This window comes from Pecten maximus, chromosome 9, assembly GCF_902652985.1.
Source record: "Pecten maximus chromosome 9, xPecMax1.1, whole genome shotgun sequence".
Taxonomy (NCBI): Eukaryota; Metazoa; Mollusca; class Bivalvia; order Pectinida; family Pectinidae; genus Pecten; species Pecten maximus.
The window spans coordinates 37,939,845-37,966,623 of NC_047023.1; the positions used below are offsets into that span (position 1 = coordinate 37,939,845).

Sequence of the window (26,779 nt, forward strand, 5' to 3'; positions counted from 1 at the left end):
GTTCTCACCATTTGTGCTACCTGGCCACTGACGTTACTACATTCCTCCCTCCTTCAACAATGTATTTGATCCGATTCCACACAAGACGCTGTACCACCTCTTTGGGTATTTAGTTTGATGCTAAATGTAACGGGAGAGGGAAAATGCAGCGACCAGACCCTTCCTTGAGCCCAGTACCTCTGAACTCTTGGACAGATTTTCTAACCATTTGAGCTACCTGGCCATCGGCATTCAGCCCAGTCCAGTTCCGCTAAAACACATCAGTTGTTTTAGGCTTTTAGGGGCATGTCAAATATGAAACTTAGTTTGGCATGTAACATGTCACATCTTTTAAAGTTTCTTCAGACCATGGACATCAGCAACCATTTTGAATTTTGACATATACCTTGTATATGGAGTTTGTGAGCACTGTTTCTAAAATACTAAGTCACAAGGTGCCTTCTGGAATTTTCTAGACTTGTATGACTGAATTGTGAGTGCCACATTTTGAACAGGAATGGCTTAATTAATTCAGTTCATGTATATTCGTAAATCAAGATGAATAACGGCTAGTTGCCATTTTGTGTTCTGATATATGTATCATGTTTAATTTATTTTCAACACTTTCCAAGAACTACTAATCATGAAGGACAGTTTTAAAGCTACAAATTGTTATTCTAATCATTGAATGAGAATTATTAAAACAACTTCCTCTCCTGAGATGCCTGTTCCTCTGCAGGATGGTAGAATTATACTGACCCAAAAGTGATAAGCAATGACAAAATATCCACATCATGCATGTATTCCCATTGATATTGCAGACAGATGCCAGCCTGCTCCTATGATCTAACTAATCAGGGATGGCAGAAGCCAGCAGTGGTGGTTCCAGTGTTGTCACTAAAAAGTAGGTACATTTGTATAGAAAGCAGGTCTCCTTTATCAAAGCAACATGCAACAGTTCATCTGGGATAAATCGGTGTAACACAGTGAAAGTAAAGTGACTAATAAGTATAATGTTGATTATATGCAAACATTTACTTAAAGAAATTATTGCAAAGATATAGGAGAAAGTACCACAGTGCTAATTGTGAAGAGTTGAGATTTCATTTTACTTATTTTTGAATATAAGAGTTATTGACAATACAGAGTTATCATATTCCTCCATTGATCCTTACATCTTGGGACTTCAACTAATACCCGGTACTAGATAAATTCCTGCCTCTATAATATTTGAGTGTATCTGGTTAAGTTTTGCTGAAGGGGACCAACAAGTTGAATGTTACCAGGAAACTATATACATTTAAAATTTTTTGAAAATATCAGTCTTTTATCGGTATTAAATCAATTTGATTGATTTGGAAAACGAAAACAGTTATATTGAATTATGTGCAATGTAATTTACAGTCTGATAATTAATATAAGATATCCATGTATATTAAAGGAGAGGTATTTTCCCCTTGGTAATAACATGTGGATCCCAAGATATGTTGAAGTTCTGATTTTCTAGACCTCTTGTCTATAGATGTTTGACAAATGATTATCAACTGACTTTGTTTATACATGGAAATTTTTATTTTCAGTGGATTCAAATTCAAGAGAACTGGCAAAGAAAATAAAACTGGGTCCAGTCTGGATGTCCATACTCGGATGCAAAATGAGCAGTCTCCATACTCCAGTCTCTCCACCCCAGTAACAAATACAAAATCTTCAACGACAGTCATTTCTGCAACAAAGACCAATGTCAAACCCTCAAGCACATCTACTCCTGTACAGCCAATCTGTGTGGATGAGTTTGAGGATGATAATGACTGGCTTACTACACGACCTTTTCCTAACACCGTCAAAACTACATCTAAATTTGTTCCCAAAACATCCAAGGTTTGTTTTGTATTCTTCATATTCTTAAAGATTTTCTTGTAAATATATACAGGGGGGTGGGTGGGGGTGGGGGTGAAGACAACGTCCCAGAAGGTAAGGAGTTGTAGCAACCCAGACAAATATGTATACATGAGGTCTCACCAAAAATTCAGATAATGTCTGCACTCTTGTAAATATAGTTGATTTATAGGATACTTTATAGATAATGACAAATTACGAAGTGCTGTTCTCTACACAAATTTATGAAAGAATCATGGCATATTCTGCTGAATGTTAAGAAACAGTCTGCTATTAAAATTATTTCAAATGGTTTAGAAATATCATGACATGCCAGTTTACATGGATAGGGAATGATATGAGAAGGAGGAATTGTGTTCAGTATAGTATAAATGGGATCTTGTCAGTATAAGGACTCTTCATAGTTTATATGGGATGCTTGTCCGATATTAATTCCATGCTTATTTATCTTGTAATAAGACCAGATGACCAACACAAACTTCAACTAAAAGTAAGGGGTAGGCTTATTGCAGGACAATATTAGATTAAAATGAAATAGCTATGATTATTTTCATGTGTATATACACACGTATATGTGTTATTTGAAAATAAACATGTATGTGAAAGAAAATGTAATTTGTAATTGTAATTAATTTCTTTTGAATGTAATTGTAATTATAATTAATTACATTACAAAAAATGAGTAATTGTAATTGTAATTCAGTTTTTCCAAAGTAATTGTAATTAATTACGGGTACATTCCAATGTAATTGACCCCAACCCTGCAGGAGATAAGTGACATTTGTAAGTTTCTACTAAACTGTAATAGACATGGGTGGGCTCATTGCTGGAGGAATATGGTAACCATAAACCCTGATCGTTAACATGATAATTGCTATGCTGTGTATTTGTTTTACAGTTGGCTGGGAAGCAGATGTCAATCACTGCATTCACTGGTAATGATGTCAAACTTTCAAAACCTGTTGCCACTGTAGCTCCACACAGGTAGGTGGATAAATGATTAAGTCAGGTTATTAATTTGAGAAATATATAATACTTACCAATGGGTTTCTGATCAGAAGTTTTCGTATATCAGGCTGCTGACCAACATTATCCATATTCTTTCCCTAACAGAGGCTAGGAAATTAAAAGATAAACCTGAGCTTATTTTCAAGGGATGTTTTGTGGCACATTTCTGAGGAAATGGTGTCCTTTTGATAATTTCATTTGGGATATCCTCTTCAGAAACATGAATTATACTAGTACAGGTGTGTTATATACCATCACAGCATTGTTCTTTGTCATTGTAGTGTGCCTGGACAGACAGAAGAATCAAAATCAAAATCTGATAAGTTGTCAGTCAAAAGTGGCATGAGTAAGGTTCCAGGGCGACTTCTGTACACAGAGAATAAAACTGGAAAGCGGACAGATGAAGATGATGATGGAGATGACGATGACCTCTTTGGTCCCTCGTTTGCTGAGCCAAGATCTCCAAAAGAGTTGAATGTGTCACACAACACTTTAGATTCATCAGAATCTGGCACATCCAATACACATAGGAAATACACTAAACCTGTTGTTTCTAATGCAAGTAGAAGTATCCTTTCAACTGGTGACAACGATGATTTATCAGACTTCTCGTCAGGTACCTTTTATATGCCTGGGTTCAGAGTTATGACTACTTGTTTTGTAGGAAATCGATGTATAAACAGAAAAGTAACAGTGAAGAATCTCAAATTTTTTAAACATTTTGCCTCTTCAATGTTCTGATAAGCAACAAATAGAGTAGGATGAATACTGCAATATTTTGTAGTTTTTGTACAGCTATAGATGAAGTCATGAAAACTATTCAATTTTTGTGGTTTTCGTAGTTGATCAGGAACATCTAAATATATACCAAATTAAGGTGAAAGGCTGGACTACAAAATTAATTTGTTTTTATAGCATACCAAGTATCCACAAAGGTTTTCATCATGAAACTATCTGAAAAGCTTGCAACCACAAAAGAAAGTACCCACAAACATTTAATGTTAAATGTTATTACTTTAGAAACTTGTTCTCCTGAATAATTCATAGGTGGAATGATGCTGAATATAAATGATTTTAAAGTTTTTGAATGTTTTTCTCCTTTCAGTTTCTCCAATCATAAAACCAAAAACTTTTTTGTCCCTGAAGCGAGTAAGTACAATTTTAATCTTGATATTTTAAAAGTTTTGATGGTATACAAAGCCTTACAAAGAATAAACACCTGAACCAGGGATACATACATATCAAGTGTTTCCTTTTCTATTGGATATTACGAAATTTGAGTTAATTATAACAGGAAGAATTAAAACACCAGTTTGTTAATATGTCTGTACAAAACAATTTTTGCTGCAGAATCGTGTGATCTACTTAGGGTGTATTGGAGTAGATCAGACCTAATTCTTTAGTTCCAATTTAACAGTACTAAGGTTGGGTTTCTTTCTGATCTGCTTGTCCTTTATGATTGTTTTAGTGTATAGTCTATATCCCTGGGTACATGTCTTTATGTGACATTGGTTGCTGCAAGGACAACATAGATTAAACCCAAAACAAGATTTTTTTTTTTTTTAATAGATTACATGTTATCAATATTGATTGTTTCAGAGTAAGCCTTTCAGTGGTAAAAATGATCAAAATGGCAGTGCCCAATCCAAGGGAAATAGGACAACTCAGGTACTTTTAAACTTATAATGCTCCAATATCACATTATTAGTCCCCTGCCGTTTGAAAAACGGGGGGACTATATGTTTACCCTCCGTCCGTCCGTCTGTCTGTCAAGCAATAGTTGTCCGGACAACTCCTCCTAAAGTACTACTCCGATCTTAACGAAACTTGGTATACATGATCAGTATAACATGTAGTTGTGCATCCCACATTTGTTTTTTTCGAAAAACTATTTTTCAAAAAAAAATGGGAAATGAATAGGTGCACTTCTAGCTCAGGCAGGGGACTTTGTATTGCTGTTGCAATACTATCCATCCTTGTTTAATATCTATTTGATATTGTAAGCTAATGTATTATGATTTTCTACTGTTTTCTATCAGTGTTCATGTTTATGTATAGGAGACAGATATTACAGATGGAAATGAAGACGGGCAGATTCAACGACAGAAACGAAGACGAACAGAGACATTTCCAGCGAACGATGACGAGAATCCAAACTGTTCATCCTCTGTAGTTCTAAGCACATCAAACAGGTCTTCAGGTGACATATCCCAACCACCAGGCTTCTGTATATATCAGGGTGAAATGCAAGAGATATACTATTGGGCCTGTTTGTGAGTCAATCCATCTTATTGTGGCTATTGATTAGTCATTCTATCCATCTGGCCGTCACATTTTCATTTCCATACTATAACTTACCTAGATATATAGAGGATATCTAACAGTGTCTTCAGTAGCACTCATGAAGAATATCAAAATATTACCCACACTCGTGAAATATATTTGGTATTACTGAAGATAATGTTAGATATTCTGTTTATTACATTTCATAGTAAAATGTACCGAGGCAGCTCAATCTCTCACAGAATTCATTACGGTCCACTGTAAAAAGCTCACAAATGTACCCCAAATCATGACGTTATGTATTCTATCTTGCATTGTGATGTTATAAAACATGGCAGAGAGCTATATGCAAATCTTCAATTTCCCCATTGTCGTTTGTAAGCAGTGTTCTGATTGGTCAAATTAGAAAAGTGATATTTTTCACTAGTGAAAAATATCACTTTTATAGAATGAATAATTTTCGACATTTCACTGGTAAAAATGAAATAAATGTTCTTTTAACTCCAGATATGGTCCGTAGAGTTATTCCAAGGGATATTATGCAGGTGTTGTAACTCATCGTCATCTGGACATGTTTACACATATTAAATTATTTCATTTAATACCAGAATGTGTTCTTTTAATGTCGTTTCGGGACATTGATCTGTTGTAATTAGATTGGGCTTTGTGGAAGAATGAGATTTTTATTTTGATTTTGTCTATAGTCTGGACTAGACGAGGCATTATTTGAAACTGTCAGGTTATGTCTGATGTCTTTAGGGGGTCTATAATTCAATTAATGTACTTGTTGAGAATAATATAAGTAGCATTCATCACTATGACTAACCTTATTAACAGGTGGCCTGAGACTAGGTGGTAATGATGAGGATATATGTAGCATTCATCACTATGACTTCCCTGATTAACAGGTGGCCTTAGACTAGGTGGTAATGATGAGGATATATGTAGCATTCATCACTATGACTTCCCTGATTAACAGGTGGCCTTAGACTAGGTGGTAATGATGAGGATATATGTAGCATTCATCACTATGACTTCCCTGATTAACAGGTGGCCTTAGACTAGGTGGTAATGATGAGGATATATGTAGCATTCATCACTATGACTTCCCTGATTAACAGGTGGCCTTAGACTAGGTGGTAATGATGAGGATATATGTAGCATTCATCACTATGACTTCCCTGATTAACAGGTGGCCTTAGACTAGGTGGTAATGATGATGATATATGTAGCATTCATCACTATGACTTCCCTGATTAACAGGTGGCCTTAGACTAGGTGGTAATGATGATGATATATGTAGCATTCATCACTATGACTTCCCTGATTAACAGGTGGCCTTAGACTAGGTGGTAATGATGAGGATATATGTAGCATTCATCACTATGACTTCCCTGATTAACAGGTGGCCTTAGACTAGGTGGTAATGATGAGGATATAAGTAGCATTCATCACTATGACTTCCCTGATTAACAGGTGGCCTTAGACTAGGTGGTAATGATGAGGATATATGTAGCATTCATCACTATGACTTCCCTGATTAACAGGTGGCCTTAGACTAGGTGGTAATGATGAGGATATATGTAGCATTCATCACTATGACTTCCCTGATTAACAGGTGGCCTTAGACTAGGTGGTAATGATGAGGATATATGTAGCATTCATCACTATGACTTCCCTGATTAACAGGTGGCCTTAGACTAGGTGGTAATGATGAGGATATATGTAGCATTCATCACTATGACTTCCCGTATTAACAGGTGGCCTTAGACTAGGTGGTAATGATGATGATATATGTAGCATTCATCACTATGACTTCCCGTATTAACAGGTGGCCTTAGACTAGGTGGTAATGATGAGGATAAACCTGACCCTTTACTACACCCACTACTGAAGAAACCAGCAGCACAGGTATACACTAAAATAATAATGGACAGCTATATTTATATTTTCATGTTTAAGTGTTACAATGTAGCAGCAGGGACCAAATACGGATCATTATCAACTTTTGAGTTTCTATTATAAGTCTTAAATACTGTAAACTTGCGCATATAGTGCACATTTTTTTCAAAAATAGACAAGTAAAAAAATCCGCTCCACACTATATGCAGGTACAAGGCTTTTACCGTTCAGATGCATGGATGTCATGCATGTGATTTGAGATTTGTAATCATGGCTTCCCTCGACAGCAAGGTTATGATTGAATACTTAAAAATACAAAGCATTTAGTGAATATTGAACAAATAAGGAAATAAATCAGCAATTACAACAGGGCATCCAGTTGACCTTTCATTTTTAGCAATATCAGAAGTCAAATCATTATTTCTCAGAAATCTGAAGGTTCCAAACATAACTAAGTGGACTTTTTCATTCAATCTGAGAGTAAAATCTCACTCAAGATCATACTCAATTGTCTCCTGGAAGCCCTGATATTGGATAACAAAATGAAACACATGACCAATGCATGTCCAATGGGCCTCTTCTTTTGTATTATGTAGCTGAATCATGAGGATGTTGTGGAGCTAAGAACTGTGTTACTGCATATCATGGATGAGATCTGTGACATCATCTGTAAAGTCAGCACAGATGATCTAATGGTCATTGCTTGGCAGAACTATGAGCGACTACAGAAACTTCTTACATTCAGGTAACAGAGACCCCATCGATATGATTAAAAGTTAAAGGATATATAGCCTAAGTTTGTAGGAAGGTCACTCTGGTGCATGAATATTGTTTGCAAATACAGTGGAACTTCGTTAACTCGAACTCGACAGGACCACGAGAAAACTTCGAGTTATCCGAGTGTTCGAATTAAGCGAGTTGTCATTTTTGGTGCAAAGTTTGGTCAATATTTGTCAACATTATATAATCATTATAACTCCGCTCTGTCGCTCATCAGTTCAGTGTAAAGACTGGTAATTACATGTAAATGTATATGTAATATTTCGTTCTGTCACTCTTAGTTTGGTGTAGTTTTGCCGATATACAGTCTTGATAAAGTTTCTTTTGCTTAGTCACTTCAATAACGATCTGATGTTCATGTCATGTTTGCAAAAGGAATAACAATAAAATGGAATTCAACCGAATAACAAGTTATTAATGTTATATCAAATAACCGTTTAAATTTAACACAGATTATATGTAACACGTAACAGAACCATTATCTTATATTGGACATATAAAATACTGTTTGATAGTCCAGCTTACGTTTTACCGACAACCATGCCATTTCCATGTGCATTAGCACAGGAAGTTTGTACTGCGCATGTGCGTATAAAATGTTACTGTTACTGCGTTTTATCCGATTTAATAGACAGCACTGACCGTTACAGTCGTACTCTGAATACCTCGGCAGTAATTACGCTATTGTTTCAGCAGTTTACAGATTGAATAGGCACCGGTGACTGTTTCATTTTCACACATGTAAAAACATCAGCCGAGTAGATCTACCGGTGTGTCAGAGATTAGTTCCGCTTGAGCGAGCGGGTAGATGAGTTGTTGACTATCGTGTGTACTATTATCTGCGACCGCCTTAGGAAATTACCTGATGTAAGTAAAACAGTACTTTTTATCACCAACAGTTATTGTTATAAGATTCCACCGACAATTTCTTTCATGAATTTATGAAACACTTATAATTGCGTATAATAATCGGTAGAATTGCAGTGCCTATACAAACGGAATTTCGATGTTGAAAAAATGTCGGCGTTTACAACCAATCGTTGTTGGACACAAACATGATACTTCAAGTTATATTGTTGGGACAAAATTTTCACTTCATATTATCCGAGTTTTTCGAGTTTTCCAAGTTTTTTTTACTAGGATAAAGAGATAATTCGGCCAGGACTGACGAAGTACTTCGAGTTAAGCAGGGTATTCGAGTTTTCCGAGTTCGAGTTAACGAAATTCCACTGTATGACATTATGAATGTAATTTAAAAGCAATAGTTTTTTAAACATTTTCCAGTCCAGATGTGGAGCTTTATTTGATGATTTTTATCTTTGTTGCGTGCATCTTAGCAATTAGCTGACAAAATTATATAATATGGTTCATGGTGTATTTGACTTGTTAGAGTAAAAAAGAGAATCTTGATACTAAGATGTATATGATTTAGATATTTAACACTTTGTAGAGTTGAGCTATTAACATTTCAGGAAGAGCATTAAAAACAAGGCTGATTGTTTCTCCTCTTCTGTTGAGAGTACATCTGTCAAACAAAAGTGTATGGCCAGGGCCCCTTCCCTGTCAATCTGTTCCTCTCGGCCACTACCACAAGAAAACTTGTCCCCAACTAGCACCTCTACACCTCTCCGGGTCCAGAGGATGGATTCTACAACTCCAGGGGATGAGGCTAATCAACCCACTGACAAGAGTTTTAAAAGAATGTCAAACGGTTCTGTGAGCGCTTTTAGCTCTCCTATACCTTGTGGAGAAAGTTTTTTTGAGGATGATGCTAAACTTACCCAGTCTCATGCAAACTTTATGGCTAACTTTAATCGCAAGTCGCCAGGTTCGGTGTCCACATTCAGTAGAAGTACCTCAGTGGCTCCCTCTCCACCTGTCATGAGTCTGAGTAAGAGTCTAGGGAACCGATCCAGTCCTGTAGACTCCAGCTTCTCAACGGTGATGGAAGAACAAGGATCCACAACCAACTTCAACTTTAATTTCAAGATAGCACAGAATGAGGGACCTAGTTCAGTAAGGAGATCGGATCACAATGGAACCTCCTCAACAGCTCAGCAGTCTGGTCATAACGACATGTTTATTGATATTGATGACTTTGAATTTGATGATGATGATGAAAATGGAGAATCTGATATGCCCTCTCTTAACCATACCCCCAGACGTAACCTACAGACAGGTAATTTATGTATAGTTACAGTGATTTATGTATAGTTACAGTAATTTATGTATAGTTAGTGATTTATGTATAGTTACAGTAATTTATGTATAGTTACAGTAATTTATGTATAGTTACAGTAATTTGTGTATAGTTACAGTAATTTATGTATAGTTAGTGATTTATGTATAGTTACAGTAATTTATGTATAGTTACAGTAATTTGTGTATAGTTACAGTAATTTATGATAGTTACAAAGTTAACTACGCAAGTAGCAAAAAAATAATGATGTTTTGTGATGCGTTGAAGGATATCTGCAAAATGCAAAAAACTACATTTTTTCATTTATCTCCAAATATTTATTAGATAATAGCTGCTGCATACATTAAGATTCCTTGTTTAGATTTTACTTTAGTTTAGATACTGATTTTGTCATTTTGTATTTTGTGTTTATTCTTATTCAAAACACGATTTCCATACTTAGATATTTTTACTTAATCCATCAGATTTAACTCTTTCCGTACTCACGACGACTACAGACGTCACAATTAATATGCCTTCCATCCTTTTTAAAGAAATAAAAAGCAATGTAGATATCGTGTTGATGAAATATTTTACGTACCAGAAGCATATTCATTCATTAAGATTGTCTATTTCAAAGAATTCCGCCGGTTCATGCCGGGTTGTTTACATAGCTACAAAATGGCGGCCTCGAATTTACTTTCGTTTTCTGCGAGATTGTTGAGGTGTTAAACACAATAAAGCTATTAAAAACGATGATAAATATATAATTGAGTAACGTTTATCATAAAAATAAGTAAGAAATACGTAAAATATTTTTACACACCGAAAAAACGATGTTTTGGCTGCGTGATTTCTTGCACACGTGACACATGTGCCGATCAACATGTCATTTCCCGCGATTCTGCCTGGTGATTGCCGTATTTTAAAGGAAAAATTTGGGTAAAAGAGTTTCCGTACTCAGAACTTGTTCCATATGATAAACTTCATTTAATACTAAGCATCATACAACAGTAAAAGATCGTTTTATCGACGTCTGATGTGATAGCTATATGCTCCAATACACAAAGGACCTACCCAGCATTCACTTCCGGTAGCGACCGCGAAATTTGAATGAGTACGTAAAGAGTTGATTGAATAATTAGTACATCCAATTATACTTTCAGGTAAAGTTCATCCAATAATTGTTCCAGCTGTTATTACTGTAACATTTACATTGAATGACTCTATCTCTATTATTTATTGATACAGGGGCTGGTAATGGTGCTAAAAGTGAAAACAGGAGTTTCCAGTCTTCCAGTTACCCAGGTTAATATATAATTTATACGGAACCGATTTAGTTCTGGGGTTTCTTTTCCTTCAAGGTTTGTATGGGATACATCTTGAGAAGATTGTGTGTCAGTTACTAGAAGTACAGTCAAACCTCGATGATTCGAACTTCGTTGATTCAAATTTCTCGCTGTATCGAACTTTTTGCTTGGTCCCGAATTTTCTCACTATATAACACTACTAACGAACCTATGTATGATTCAAATTTTTATAAATCGAAGTTTTCGATGTATCAAACTTTTTTCATGACCCGTTATCTATAATATCATAGGTAATTGACATCTCATGATTCAAACAAAAAATTTACCTGTACTGACCACTGGACAGGTGTTTGTTGTGACCCCTGCGGCAAGATTTCACGTCTCTCCCCCAAATGCCCTGACTGATAATAGGGATAACGATAGCGTGTGTTGTCACTCCCGATCATGGGGTTAATTAATAATCAGACCCAATTTATAGATAAAAGGTGTATTTAGAAGCCATGACATTTAATCGCTCCGGTAAAACATTTCGGTAGTCGTCTCTGATAATCTCCGCCGCCATTGAAATCAGCGGTCAGTGAGTAAATTTTACGGAACTGTAAAACAAGCAGACCAATTTTAAACACAAACAATAAGCGATGTCTTCACTCATATTCAAAGTGTCACGTTTCAAACTTATACATAAATATCCAAGTAAATTGATTATTTGTCATTCAATCATGCATTCTCCAACCGATCAGCATTCCGTATTTTACATAACGTAAACGCACGTGTCTTTAGCAGAAAAACCTAACGACTTACGTAAGTGTGCATTGTACTTCTTATGTTTTATCTGTTAAACGTGATTTAAGTGTTTTGTAACCGATACATAGTTTGTTTAATTAATAAAATGCTTAGGTATAATTAATGAAAAGTATTTTTATTTTGTTGTGTTTGAGGTATAAATCAACTAAACTTTTCGATGTGAGCCTGACAGGCGAAGATCAACAGAAGACACTGAGGACATGTAGCGTTAACAGATATGGTCATTATCAAGAAAACATCAATTTATTGTCAACAATGAATAATTCCGCTGTTTCGAAGTTTTTCTGTTAGTCCCTTGAAATTCGAAACATCGAAGTTTGACTGTCAGTCACTGCAAAGATTTTGGCCTTTAACCCTCATTAAATGCCATTCAGGCATATTAGGTTTACATATCCATTTAGGATCCTCCAAATTAGATAGTTGATACATATTTGGAGGATGGTGTGTTTTGTCAGAGGCAGATTGCTGTGACCTGTATTTCAACCTACAAAATGGTTGATATAGGATTCAGAAATAAGAGTGGTAATTAGACAATAATAATAACAACAAAGTTCATTAAAATCTGACGGTGTATTGTATTTCTTGAAAGTACGAAAACTCAAAATTTCGTCACATGAATATTGATGGCCATTTGTAATGACTTTCATGGTGTAAAATTTATCATATCTTATGCTATGTGCTGTAATTTTCATTTTAGAGTATGGGCTTACCAATACATGATAATGTAAACCATGTACATGATACAGGGCCTAACAATACATAATGATATATACAATGTACATGATACAGGGCCTAACAATACATAATAATATATACAATGTACATGATACAGGGCCTAACAATACATGATAATATAAACCATGTACATGATACAGGGCCTAACAATACATGATAATATAAACCATGTACATGATACAGGGCCTAACAATACATGATAATATAAACCATGTACATGATACAGGGCCTAACAATACATGATAATATAAGCCATGTACATGATACAGGGCCTAACAATACATGATAATATAAACCATGTACATGATACAGGGCCTAACTATTAATTGCTATGATATGAAGTAGCAGTCTATCAGACAGGGCTCTGGCTAATAATTAAGAGATCGATCGACCTTAGGTTGTGTTCAACTCAATTCAGTAAACTGTTAGTATGATAACACTACACTGTAGAATTGTATCATCTGATTTGTTAACCAGGCTTAATTTACTACACTGTAGAATTGTGTCATCTACTTAGTTAACCAGGCTTAATTCACTACACTGCAGAATTGTGTCATCTACTTAGTTAACCAGGTTTAATTTACATTCCCAGTGCACCTGTTCTAATAGTTAATGTTGAAGATTTGTTTTGTTTGTGTGTGTTTTGCCTGAAAACTTTTGAAAATGTGCATCCTAAAGAAACCCATGTATTTTATAGAATCATATCTCTACACACTTTAATAGCTAAGTGGCCATAATACAAAATATGCAAATGAGGATTGAGACGGCAATATTACAATGTTTGCTTCACTTTTATTGCATGATTAACTTTCCATCCACTTATTTGTCAAGCTCGATGGATTGGTATGAATTAATACCTAGAGAGATTCTGATATTAAACAAATGTTCTGTTTTGACAGTTACCAGACCAAGTAGCTGTCAAAAGCAGCCTGAGGATCCCAACAAACAATTTGATGGATATGGATTTTCCCACAGCAAGGATATGATGAAAGCATTCACATCTGTGTTTGGCCTGCATAACTTCCGACACCATCAGCTGCAGGCCATCAATGCTTCTCTGTTAGGCAACGATTGCTTCATCCTTATGCCTACAGGTATCCTCCGATCGCTCATATAACACTTAACATTCACTCAAGGATTGTCTTTAAGTTAGTATTACAGTAAACTTACTTACACATCCTCATGCCTACAGGTATCCTCCGATCGCTCACATAACACTTAACTTTTACTCAAGGATTGTCTTTTAAAGTTAATAGTACAGTAAACTTACTTATTTTTGCAGTGACTTAATTACGCATTCTCATGCCTAACAACTTTTTTGCATTTAAGACAGTAAAGACCTTAATACAGTTCCTGTGATTGAAACAAGTTGTGGCGATTAATTTCCACAAATTTAAACACCCTCAAAATATGCAAAAATCAATCAAATGCAAAATTAAGTTGTTTTACGGTATTAAGGAAAGAAATACAAACAATACTCGTAAAGCATGACTGTCTCTGTAGATAAATTCATACTTTCGAAGTCAAAATTTATCTGTCTTATATTAAAAAAAAAAAAGTTTGAGAGTTTCCACTTTCATTTTCATATTGATGTGTTATATGTGATTAAGAACCTTACACATACTGGTATGTCATGTGTAATTTATTAGACTCATTCAATACATTCCGTATGACATAGTGACTCAAGTAAGATCCTCTATTTATAAACAGTTATATTTGTTACGAAATTTAATTACTGCATGGTTACTGTTTTCCTTTTTTTTTCTTTTTTTTTCTATTCAAACTTGTTAAAGAAACATTTTTTACCATAAATGCTGCATAGAACTGTTGATATACATGTATCTGTGTAATTTATCAGGTGGTGGAAAGAGTCTTTGTTACCAGCTGCCAGCACTTGTGTCTGGAGGCGTGTCCATTGTGGTGTCCCCTCTCCGAGCTCTCATTCAGGATCAGGTACAGAGATTGAATGCAATGATGGTGAGTATCTTTAGAGTAACAGTTGGTGCTTGAAAATAATCTTTGTATTTCGTAAAAGTTTGCTCCTTGAACAGTGTTGGAATGTATGTACTATAGAAAATTAAATATTCGGTTTGGGTACAATCAGTACAGTACAACTAATAAACACAAGAGAAAATACTCTTAAATAAGAAATAAAATATTTTTCTGAAAACATGGAGATGTTAGACTGAAGGAAAATTCATGAAAAGCACTTAATTTTATTCAACCAAGCAAAGCCTGATAGTAACTAACCAAATAACTAAGACCATATAACATGATTGTTTAATTTGTAGATTCCAGCCGCACAGTTATCTTCTGATCAAAATAAAACACAGGCCGACTTCATTTACACTAAACTGTCATACCGGAAACCAGAAATTACCCTCCTGTACGTCACCCCAGAAAAGGTAGGTTTACATGATACCAGCCTCTGCATGTAACTGAAGTACCTGTCAATCAAATTTAGTATACATGTATTTAGGCATACAATAAGAAAAAAACTTGTATGCTTGTATGATGTGAATGCGTGCTGTTGTAATTTTTTGACCATGCTCATAAATTGTATATGTGTTTAACTATGTGTAGATATCGGCCAGTGACAAGCTGAACAACTGTTTAGACAACCTGTACCGCAGGAAGATCTTGTCCCGATTTGTCATTGACGAGGCTCATTGTGTCAGTCAGGTATGATGCATGCCTAATCTGTAATGGTCTATCCTGATTTTGGTTTTTTTTTTTTAAAGTATTTTTTTAACCAAATATAATTTATACATATCACACTTAAAAAAAACCTTGAGTACTTGGAAGAAAAAAGGAACCTGGTCAAGCAGTTAACCTATTTGTTTTCTTGTCTGATCAAGGAATCGGGTCCCAACCATTATGGTTGAAGGCAATTGTGCTATGCACTGTACCACCTAATCAATCTACCAAGATGAGTAGAAACTGTTATAAATTATTGGTTATTAACTTTCCAATTTATCCCCAAGTGAAGATGGGGAGGGGTTATAGTGCTCAGTTTGTGGGTGTGTAAAAACACTAATTTATTACTTTTCACTCTTGCTAACTTTCAAGCAACATCCTTTTTTTTTTAGACAGATTTTGATCAAACTACACATAATGACCTAGTATCAGAATATCTCGAACAAGGTCGTGCTTCAGGGTGCTAAGGTCAAGGATAAGGTCAAATTCTTACATTGGTCATTGATCTTACTTTACTATGATGAGAATTATCCTTCCAGGATTGATGCTAGATATTTCAGCTGGTATGTTTGACATGTCAGGGAGTTTTTATCGCTTGCAATGCTTAGTATTTAATAAAATTTGAAATGTTAAGGTGTAAGCCCAGTTTAAGGGCTGTTATTGATATCTTAAGCATTTCCTTGATTATATCTTGGTGCTTTCCATACAGTAGATATACAAGCTACAACAAATAAGGAAACAGTAAGGAACATAACATGTTATATATTACTTCAGTGGGGCCATGATTTCCGACCGGATTATAAGAAACTGAACATCTTGCGTGAACGATACCCTGAGGTTCCAATGATGGCACTGACAGCAACTGCCACTCCAAGGGTCAGGAAAGACATTCTTCATCAGCTGAAGATGAATGATACTAAATGGTGTGTGTTGAAATATCTAAATCATTCATAATACAGGTTACAATTATTGTATTCTTTCTCCGAGTAAGTTTAAGCTCAAAATGGTACAAAAGTACCAAGTTAGCTTATGGAATGGTGAGGCATCCACCAAACCTTTGTCAACTTTTTCTGTAAACAGCCATGTACCAGTACAGGTTTGTACCTTGGACGGAGTGCTATGATATCTTTAATGGCATTAACTTATAATCAAGGTCACATGGGTGAAATATATTGAAAACATTATCATTAGCAGATCCATAAGTCCTAGAATGAAGATATCTTAGTATGTTACATTGACAAGCAGTGCAAGTCTTTAATGTGTTTACATAAAAAAATAAATTTAAGTGCTAGTTATATAGTACATTTAGCTCTTTAATCATTTCTTGAATAATACAAACTTGTGCTAAATTTATTTCTGAAATATTTCAGGTTTGTGCAAAGTTTCAATCGACCAAATCTTCGACTGTCAGTGGAACCTAAGAAACCCTCAACATTGACAGCTGATATCATTAAATTGATCAAGGAGAGGTTCTCAGGAAAGTGTGGCATTGTGTACTGTCTGTCGAGGTTAGTTCATGTAGTAAATACCGCCCTTCGGCAGACTGTAAATTTAAATCCATCAGCCCTGTGTGCAACAGAGTGTCAAAATTTTACAGCAATATAATTAGATAATTAAATAGACATCTAAATACATGTTTAGAATATGTAATATGAAATTGAGTGAACAATGTCTATTTATTCTTGATTACCAAATATACTTGATTAATGTAATAATGAACTCTGGGCAGTCTATTAACAATTTATCTTCTGTTAATCTATTTTATCTATAACCTTATTTGTTTGTGCTTATATGTAAGTGAGGTAATTCCTATAAAGGTCTTTTTGAAACAATCATTTTATTTTCAAGAGTTGGTGTAACTCTACTAACTTAATATGTTTCTATGGGATGAAATTGAATTTTGATCCTCTTCAGTGGATGGCTTGTGTGTTAAACATATGGACTTTATGGCCTATATCTGTTGGGGGAATAAACTCAATATCATCATATAGATACACCTACTTTATAAAATACACTATGTTTGAATATTCATTTAGTAAATAATAAAGCAATAAGCTAAACTAAATATCCTAAGGGTTACTATTTAATGTTAAAATTAATAAATCCTTGTAATTATTAAGGAATTACCTCCCCTGATACCCTCACCAACCTTCCATATATGTATATAGGTCTGTGTTTGTTTACCATCTGTTAATTATAAGGAAAGGACTAAGATAGGCTATGCCTGATGTCCAATCCTATTGACTTAACATCATGTCAATAGAATATGTTGAAATTGAAATTGAAAATTTGCATATAGTTTTGAACTGTCAGATGAAAAGTCCATGCTTGGGGAAAAAATTAACAGAATCTGAAATGAAACAACTTCATGTATGTTGCTGGGCAAAATTTCTCATTTTATAGTATAGTGCTCGTTTTCGTTCCTCTAAAGACTAAGCCTATTTGGTTATCAAAGATAAAATGGGTCCAATAAGGAAAATTGAGGTAAATCCTTTAAATTGTTAACTTGGTCTGCATGACTGAATGGATTTTGATGAAATTTGGTCAGAAGAATTATTGAAGAAAGGAGATATAATGTATGAACATATGGTGTGGTTCCCTCGGGCTGGAGAGGCAGGCCCAGTAGGGGAAATTAGGATAAATCATTTAAATTACTACTAATCCTGAACAACTGAATGGATTTTGATGAAATTTGGTCAGAAGAATTATTGAAGAAAGGAGATCTAATGTATATAAACAGAGGGTGTGGTTCCCTTGGGCTGGAGAGGCAGGCCCAACAGAGGAAATTAAGATAAATCATTTAAATTACTACTTTTCCTGAAATATAATATAACCTAGATGAAAAGATTTTGCCATGATTACAGAACTATCCAGCCCTCTGTGCCACTTGTCTTTTTTCTAAAGACTAAGCCTGTTTAGTAATCAAAGATAAAAAAAACCCATTATGTTACAGAAAAGAATGTGACAGTACAGCTCAAGACCTTAGTAAGGTCGGTATTCAGGCTGTTTCCTACCACGCTGGCCTCGGGGATGGTGAGAGAATCAGCATACAAGAAAAGTGGCTCAACGGTACCATATGTAAGGTAAAGTGTGTAATATAGGGTGATATGAGTTTACAGGACTAACAGAATACTTACATAACAAGGAAACATAGTTCTAAATCAACATCGATCATAGGAGGGCAAATATGAACAAAGTACAGCATAGTGACACAGAAAAAAAGTACAGTGAGAATAAGTTAAGGTGTTATGGAAGAGTAGTCGACTTCTACTTCATCAACGACACCCACCATACAAGTCTGAAGGTCGGGTCTCAAAGGGTATGAATGTCATTCTTTCAAATGACTACAGTACATTATTGTTTTCCTTATGTAACATTATTTTGATTTATGTTCTAATTCACCAGTTCAAACAAACATAAATTATTTATCAAATAAAACTCAACACATTGTTCAGAATACCGCTTACTGCAGCTGACGCTATCGAATAATTACAATGATAATAATAAGTACAGTACATTATTATGTAACATTATTTTGATTTATGTTCTAATTCACCAGTTCAAACAAACATAAATTATTTACCAAATAAAACTCAACACACTGTTCAGAATACCGCTTTTATTATGTAACATTTTGATTTATGTTCTAAATCACCAGTTCAAACAAACATAAATTATTTACCAAATAAAACTCAACACACTGTTCAGAATACCGCTTTCTGCAGCTGACGCTATCGAATAATCACAATAATAATAATAAGTACAGTACGTACATTATTTTGATTTAACCTCAGAAGATGTGTTCTTTTGCATGTGTGTTATTTGTTTGTTTTTTTCCATAGAGGTATAAAAGATATTTCTGTAGTAGTGTGTTGTGTTTCCAGGTGATTTGTGCCACTATAGCGTTTGGTATGGGAATAGACAAGGCAGATGTCCGCTTTGTGATTCACTACTCACTGCCTAAGTCTATGGAGGGGTACTACCAGGAGGCTGGGCGGGCTGGCAGAGACGGACAACTGGCCTATTGTCTCCTGTACTATACCTATCAGGATGTGAAACGTCTACGGCGCATGTTAGAATGTGAGTTCCGCTTGTCACTGTTTCTATATACAATTCAAGTCAGATATCTACCAGACAGGAGGTTTGTTAAACAGGAACCACCGACACAAGTGACTTAGTTAAAACATTACTCTATGATCAGATACATTTCCTCCGGTGCCCACCATGCATAGAATTTCTTATAACCTTCCATTGGATTTATATATTGGAATTGCCCTATTGTATTGTTAAAAATCCGTGAGCCATATATGGATAAGATAATCAGTGTCTTTCATACATTGTACATGTAAACACGCCTGACCAAGCATACAAATCTCCGTTTTCAGTGGACCAGAATGCAACTTATGATTCAAAGAAAGTACACATTGATAATCTGTTTCGAATGGTACAGTACTGTGAGAATGTGACTGACTGTCGTCGGGCCCAGCTTCTGAATTACCTGGGAGAGCACAACTTTGACAGAAGTGGATGTGGCAGCTTCAGAGGGTCGATGTGTGACAATTGTGCCTCGAAGGTAGGTCATTCAGTGCGATTATAAGGTGTGACTGCTTCAGAGGTGAAATGTTTCCAATAGATGTCATTCCGTGTTTTCAGACATCAAGTTCAACTATTTCTAGTAAAATAGTTACTCATTGTACTGACTTTTAAATATTTGTCTTTTTGTAAAATATCATGCTACCACTCTGATTTTATTGCCTTTTGCATGGAAATGAAGAGTCTATGTTGGCTCTAGGCAGGTTAACAAGATGGGTAATTCTGGTCATGGAGTTGAAAGGCCAGGGTCATTTTGAAGTAGGGTCTCCTTTTTATGTGGTAGTTGGTGACTACCTCACTGAACAATATACAGGAGGCCTGTTGCATGCCATCCAGTGCAATTAGGGCAGAGTGTTCCCAAGGACACAAGCATGACAGATTGTTTCTCAGTTTTTTGAGAAACAAAACGAACATGAGTAGGGAGTGTTGAACTGCACACCTCAGCTCTTCATATTGAGGCTATGTGACCAAGGCTCTATCTGACTGAACTATCGAAGAGACTGGATGGAACATTCTTAGAAAATAAAGTATATTCTGAAAATTTCACTTGAGATTTTGAGCTTCACTCCAAATTTATCTGAACAAGATTCACATTGACAGCAATAGTTTTCTCTCAGTTTCTGAGAGGAAGCACTTCTACCAGGAAATCAAAGTTAGTTACAGATAGAAGATTTTTCATTATATTGTAGGACATATTCCAGCTCCGAAATGTTACTGATGATGTCAAGGAGATTATCAAATGTGTGAGATCTATCACCAGCTCTGGGGGAAGGCGTGGCTCAGACTTCACACTTCTTCACTTTGTGGAGATCTACAGAGGCAAGTTCTTTTCCTTATATCAGCAGAAATGATGCCGATATTTCAAAATACCCAAGTATGACTTTTTAACCGCATGTTGGATCATGGTCTGATCACACAGGATATATCATGTATTTTCTAAACAGCAAAGTTTGTAGCAACACTTTTTAGCTCAGGTCCAAAGGTCCGGTGAGCTTATGCCATGGTGCGGCGTCCGTCTGTCAACATTTGCTTCAAATCGCTACTAGTCAAACAGTGAAAGATCCAGGACGCGGGATCGTTAAAATCCCCCAAAATTTACGTTTTGCCCCCACTTGCAGAAAATATGTGGGGGGCCAATTCACGCACAATTACTAGTGTGACCCGCATATGTATCAACATAACGCAGGTACAAAATGTGTTTAAGAATATTTTTAAACATGTTTTTATCAATCAAACGAAATTATAGCAAGTTCAATACCTCATTGGTGTCGTCTTTACAACAAACATGATTTAGGCGGAAGTCGTAATTAGAGTTACTCCCCTTGAGTCGCAAGAACACTTAAAAATTTGAAAATCCAAGCGCTTATGTGACCTTTAACAACTCAAACAAACATGGCGGAAGCCACCTTCCCACAGAAAAAAGAGATATCATGTTCTTTAGGACTCATCATCATCATTATGATGTAGAGAGTAGGCCTGATAAAAACACCGAACATAATAAAGACACAGCAGCGGACACAAGGAAAGATACGAATAGGAACATTCTGCAAAAAGATATAGATCTAGTTTGATGTTCATTATACATTTAATAACATTTATTTTTGTTTGATCATTTCCAGAATGAAAAAATCTGTTAGCATATGATATTCAGTCTTTGTTTTAAAAGCTTTGCATTTAAAGAAACTGTTATTGCCAAGTTTTATTGTACCAAATAATTTGTTTTCAGCAGCTATGAATAGCAATTATTTAATGGAAATGATGCAATAAGTCAATTCTTAAAATGTAATAGTACTTTGTGTCATTCATGTAAAGAAGTAACTTAAAAACAGATCCAATTTCAAAATTTTAACTTTTACCATAAGGTTAGTCAAGAGCCCCCATCTTTTTCAGTTTGATGGGGGCATGCCCTCAGTTACACAATTTTCTGTATCCATCACTGGTCAAAAAGTTCTTATTGGATTTTGACCAAATTTGGTCATAAACATCCTTGGCGGAAGGGGATCAGATTTTGCATAAATGGTGACTCTGACCCCCAAGGGGCCTGAGGGGCAGGGCCCAATAGGGGAAATTGAGAAAATTCCTTTAAATCGCTACTAGTCATAAAGTTATGAATGGATTTGAACCCAATTTGGTCAAACACATCCTTTGGGGAAGGGGAACAGATTTTGCATAAATGGTGACTCTGACCCCCAAGAGGCCAAAGGGGTGGGGCCTAATGGGAAAATAAAGGTAATTCCTTCAAATCGCTACTAGTCATAAAGTTATGAATGGATTTGAACCCAATTTGGTCAGAAACATACTTATTTGAAGGGGAACAGATTTTGCATAAATGATGACTCTGACCCCCGAGGGGCCAAAGTGGCGGGGCCCATAGGGGAAATAGAGGTAATTCCTTTAAATCGCTACTAGTCATAAAGTTATGAAAGGATTTGAACCCAATTTGGTCCGAAACATCATTGGGTGAAGGGGAACAGATTTTGCATAAATGGTGACTCTGACCCCCAAGGGGCCTGAGGGGCGGGGCCCAATAGGGGAAATTGAGAAAATTCCTTTAAATCGCTACTAGTCATAAAGTTATGAATGGATTTGAACCCAATTTGGTCAGAAACATTCTTGTGGGAAGTGGAACAGATTTTGCATAAATGGTGACTCTGACCCCCATGGGGCCAAAGGGGCGGGGCCTAATGGGAAAATAGAGGTAATTCCTTCAAATCGCTACTAGTCATAAAGTTATGAATGGATTTTAACCCAATTTGGTCAGAAACATTCTTATGTGAAGGGGAACTGATTTTGCATAAATGATGACTGACCCCCGAGGGGCCAAAGTGGCGGGGCCCATAGGGGAAATAGAGGTAATTCCTTTAAATCGCTACTAGTCATAAAGTTATGAAAGGATTTGAACCCAATTTGGTCCGAAACATCATTGGGGGAAGGGGAACAGATTTTGCATAAATGGTGACTGACCCCCAAGGGGCCAAAGGGGGGAGCCTAATGGGAAAATAGAGGTAATTCCTTTAAATCACTACTAGTTATTAAGTTATGAATGGATTTGAACCCAATTTAGTAAGAAATATCCTTTGGGGAAGGGGAACAGATTTTGCATAGACTCTGACCCCCAAGGGGCCAAAGGGCGGGGCCTAATGGGGAAATAGATGTAATTCCTTCAAATCGCTACTAGTCATAATGTTATGAATGGATTTGAACCCAATTTGGTCAGAAACATTCTTGTGGGAAGGGGAACAGATTTTGCATAAATGATGACTCTGACCCCCGAGGGGCCAAAGGAGCGGGGCCTAATGGGGAAAAAGAGGTAATTCCTTTAAATCGCAGTTGGGATCCCCACAGTATAACCATATATAGCGTTGTTTGAGGTTAACAAACAAAAGGAATTGAACATGAACATTATTTTGACGTTTGGTCAAATCCAACCAGGTGAGCGATACAGGCCCCATGGGCCTCCTGTTTAAACTTGCAGGATCGGTTTGGATTCTTCTTAATAGTCATTTTACCTGGGGTATGCCGGTACTGGAATCAGGGTGTCTGTCTGTTTGAGGAATTTGTAAAACTGTTGATACTCTCAGCCGATTCTCATGAAACTTGGTACATTTAATCAGTACCAGAAATACCAGTCTACTTTTATTTCTTTATGATCTATTTTGATATTTTTCTTGGAATAACACTGCTTACCTTTCAACCAGAAATAACTCTCGCGTCATCATATGATCAGTACTTAAAATCATGATTATTTTCTGTGTAATTTATCGCCACATTCCTTTAAAGTTCACACTTAACTTACGATTATAATGTAATACATTTTTGCGTACATTTTGTACTTTCTACATCTAGGTTCAAGCAACAGTAAAATCAAAGAATTCAGCCATGACAGGTTGCCTCTTCATGGGCGAGGCAAAAGCTACAGTCGCCACGATGCTGAGAGGCTGCTGCGTAAGTTAGTGATAGAAGGGATTCTGATGGAGGACCTACAGATAACAGCCATGGATCACACAGCCTGCTACATCAAGATAGGACGGGCTGCCAATGACGTCATGATGGGAAACAAGAAGGTATTTTGAAAAGAATTTTGCTAATTATCAGTCTGTGTCATCATAAGTGGATTTGTTAAAGTGTAAAAGAAGAAAAAACTAAAGCAGTAGTGGCTTCTGCTTTGAGGAACAGGTCACAGAGTTTTTATACAAGCTAGGCTAGAGTAATGATTTCATCAAAATCTCTTTAATAATATAGGTGCTATTGTTCAGACATGGAAATATCAATGAATATTTACTGTGAACATTATGCTTACCGATTGTATTTTTTTTTTTTTTTTTACAAACTTGTGACCCTCACTTTCAGATTCAGGTAATTGTATTCAAGGCCAGACCTGAAAAATGTGAAATCTGTCCTGTGGGATAGGACAAATTACAAATTTATTGGCTGCTGTTGAATTATTTTAAGGACTCCTAACAGCTAATAAATGTCTCAACACTCCATCTAACCCCTAACCATTACCCCTACTATCTGACTTCAGTCAATAAATGTGTCTCTTGTATACATATATATATCCATACATTGGTCTGATTCAAACAACATGCAAAATAAAAATGTTAAATATGAATGTAGTTGATCACTACTGACAAGTAATACTCTGTTTGTAGATAGAGTTACAGGTCCAGGGTAACCGGTCAAGGAGTGAAGCCACAAAGATCGGTCGGGATACAGTGTCCAAGCGTGACCAACTTGTTGAGGAGTGTTACACAAAACTACTGGAACTCGCAAAGGAAATTGGTACATCACAATTAAGTGAAGAAGAAATCATTATTAGGCAAACTAAATCATTAAATAATGAAATTAATTTAATTTCTAGAGAGGTGATGTACATGGTAATCAAGTACATTCAGGTATTTCCTCCATCGATACTAACGGAACATCACATGTCAGCATTCAAATAACTGTCAACTAGGCCTCTTCTTTTATATATGTATCCTTAAACCTTGAACTGTTATAAGTCTGTGCTTCAGCTGTAAACATGCATATTATGGTGAACTAATATTGCACAATACAAAACAGTGTACAGAAACATTGCTAAGTACATGTACATTCATAATTTCGTACAATGTTTTCATTATAAAAATTGCTAAAATAAGTATATAAGTAAAAAACAGTATACAATTACAGTATATTAAAGATTTCTAAGACTAAAGTTCAATTAATGTTTTAATGAATTAACGAGTAACAAGTATCCGGTATTAAATTAAGAGACTCCAATAAATAACAAAATACTAAATGTACTGATTATCTTGACATTTTTAGCCCAAGAGCATGGCTTCAAAAATGTGGACCGATTATTCCCCTTGGCTATGCTGCGCCAGTTGGCAGAAGAAACTCCTCTTACTGTTGATGAAATGACAAGTAAAATAGACAATTTGACGGCATATAAGGTGACCACGTACGGGGCTCATCGCTTCTTGGATATCACCACTACCTACTGTGTCCTAATGTCCTGTAAGTATGGGAAAGACTACACAATTTATAAGTTCAAGTTTTCTAAAACCAGGGTCGGAAGGAGATACTCATATTTTGATATTATTTCCTGAATGGAATGTGCTTTACAGAACAACTCTTGTCATATCTTATACCTATTGATTAAACAGAAAACAGAAAAAGTAATATCTGAAACTAGTACCTTTAAAATTGTTTTAAAAAGTTCTCTAACATAAAGATTAATGGCTCTTGGTGTAATTGTGTAAAATCTTTAATATGAATATAATGGGAATTGGAATATTAAACCTTTCAAGGTGAACTGTATAATAATTTCATGCATTTATGGCCCTGGTTGTAGGGTGATTAAAAAAAATGGAGGTTTATTTACATGAGGATATATTTCCAAGGGCTTTGACAAAGGAAATTTGGCACTGTAGGGAAAATAAACCTTCATATTACCCTTCAACCAAGTTCCATAAATTATTTAAATATGTTTTTTAGAAACTCTCAAAAACAGTTGACAGGTACATTTATTGATGTTTTTGGGTTCTGAGCATTCTTGTTTTGAAGATTTTTATCTATTTCTGCTTCTTCGACTGCACAAAAACTTCATTTCTGTTCATCTGCCATTTGTATACAACTGGAAGGGAGACAACTTTGCTCAGAATATGACAGTCACTATAGGGTCACCTGGCCTAGTGATATATGAAGTTTTTTATTTCCCTCATTGGAGTGATATACAATATTTATACCTCTCCTGTGCTGTGTTTAAATTTATCAAGAACACTGTTACAAAAATGAGGTATAATGATATACAGTCTACCTTGTTAATGGCCACACAGCTGTGAGGTATAATGATATACAGTCTACCTTGTTACTGGCCACACAGCTGTGAGGTATAATGATATACAGTCTACCTTGTTACTGGCCACACAGCTGTGAGGTATAACGATATACAATCTACCTTGTTACTGGCCACACAGCTGTGAGGTATAACGATATACAATCTACGTTGTTAATGGCCACACAGCTGTGAGGTATAACGATATACAATCTACCTTGTTAATGGCCACACGGCTGTGAGGTATAACGATATACAATCTACCTTGTTAATGGCCACACAGCTGTGAGGTAT

The 26,779-nt window shown here is 35.8% G+C and overlaps 1 protein-coding gene across 2 annotated transcripts in view; it reads left to right on the plus strand.

Moving 5' to 3' along the window:
- LOC117334362 (Bloom syndrome protein homolog) overlaps positions 1-26,779 on the plus strand; it is a 31,260-nt gene that overhangs the window by 1,123 nt on the left and 3,358 nt on the right. The window contains exons 2-25 of one of the 2 annotated variants that reach the window (XM_033893940.1): positions 801-883; positions 1,560-1,857; positions 2,774-2,859; positions 3,165-3,499; positions 3,989-4,032; positions 4,483-4,551; positions 4,942-5,116; positions 6,995-7,077; positions 7,665-7,813; positions 9,321-10,027; positions 11,279-11,335; positions 13,776-13,970; positions 14,735-14,853; positions 15,168-15,281; positions 15,460-15,558; positions 16,348-16,496; positions 16,944-17,081; positions 18,527-18,656; positions 19,458-19,653; positions 19,959-20,146; positions 20,856-20,985; positions 24,013-24,230; positions 24,819-24,948; positions 25,474-25,665. In XM_033893940.1, coding sequence (XP_033749831.1) covers positions 840-883; positions 1,560-1,857; positions 2,774-2,859; positions 3,165-3,499; positions 3,989-4,032; positions 4,483-4,551; positions 4,942-5,116; positions 6,995-7,077; positions 7,665-7,813; positions 9,321-10,027; positions 11,279-11,335; positions 13,776-13,970; positions 14,735-14,853; positions 15,168-15,281; positions 15,460-15,558; positions 16,348-16,496; positions 16,944-17,081; positions 18,527-18,656; positions 19,458-19,653; positions 19,959-20,146; positions 20,856-20,985; positions 24,013-24,230; positions 24,819-24,948; positions 25,474-25,665 — 4,045 coding nt within the window. In that variant the 5' untranslated portion in view covers positions 801-839. The remainder of the gene's footprint in view (positions 1-800; positions 884-1,559; positions 1,858-2,773; positions 2,860-3,164; positions 3,500-3,988; positions 4,033-4,482; positions 4,552-4,941; positions 5,117-6,994; positions 7,078-7,664; positions 7,814-9,320; positions 10,028-11,278; positions 11,336-13,775; positions 13,971-14,734; positions 14,854-15,167; positions 15,282-15,459; positions 15,559-16,347; positions 16,497-16,943; positions 17,082-18,526; positions 18,657-19,457; positions 19,654-19,958; positions 20,147-20,855; positions 20,986-24,012; positions 24,231-24,818; positions 24,949-25,473; positions 25,666-26,779) is intronic. The other variant, XM_033893941.1, reaches the window with a different exon arrangement.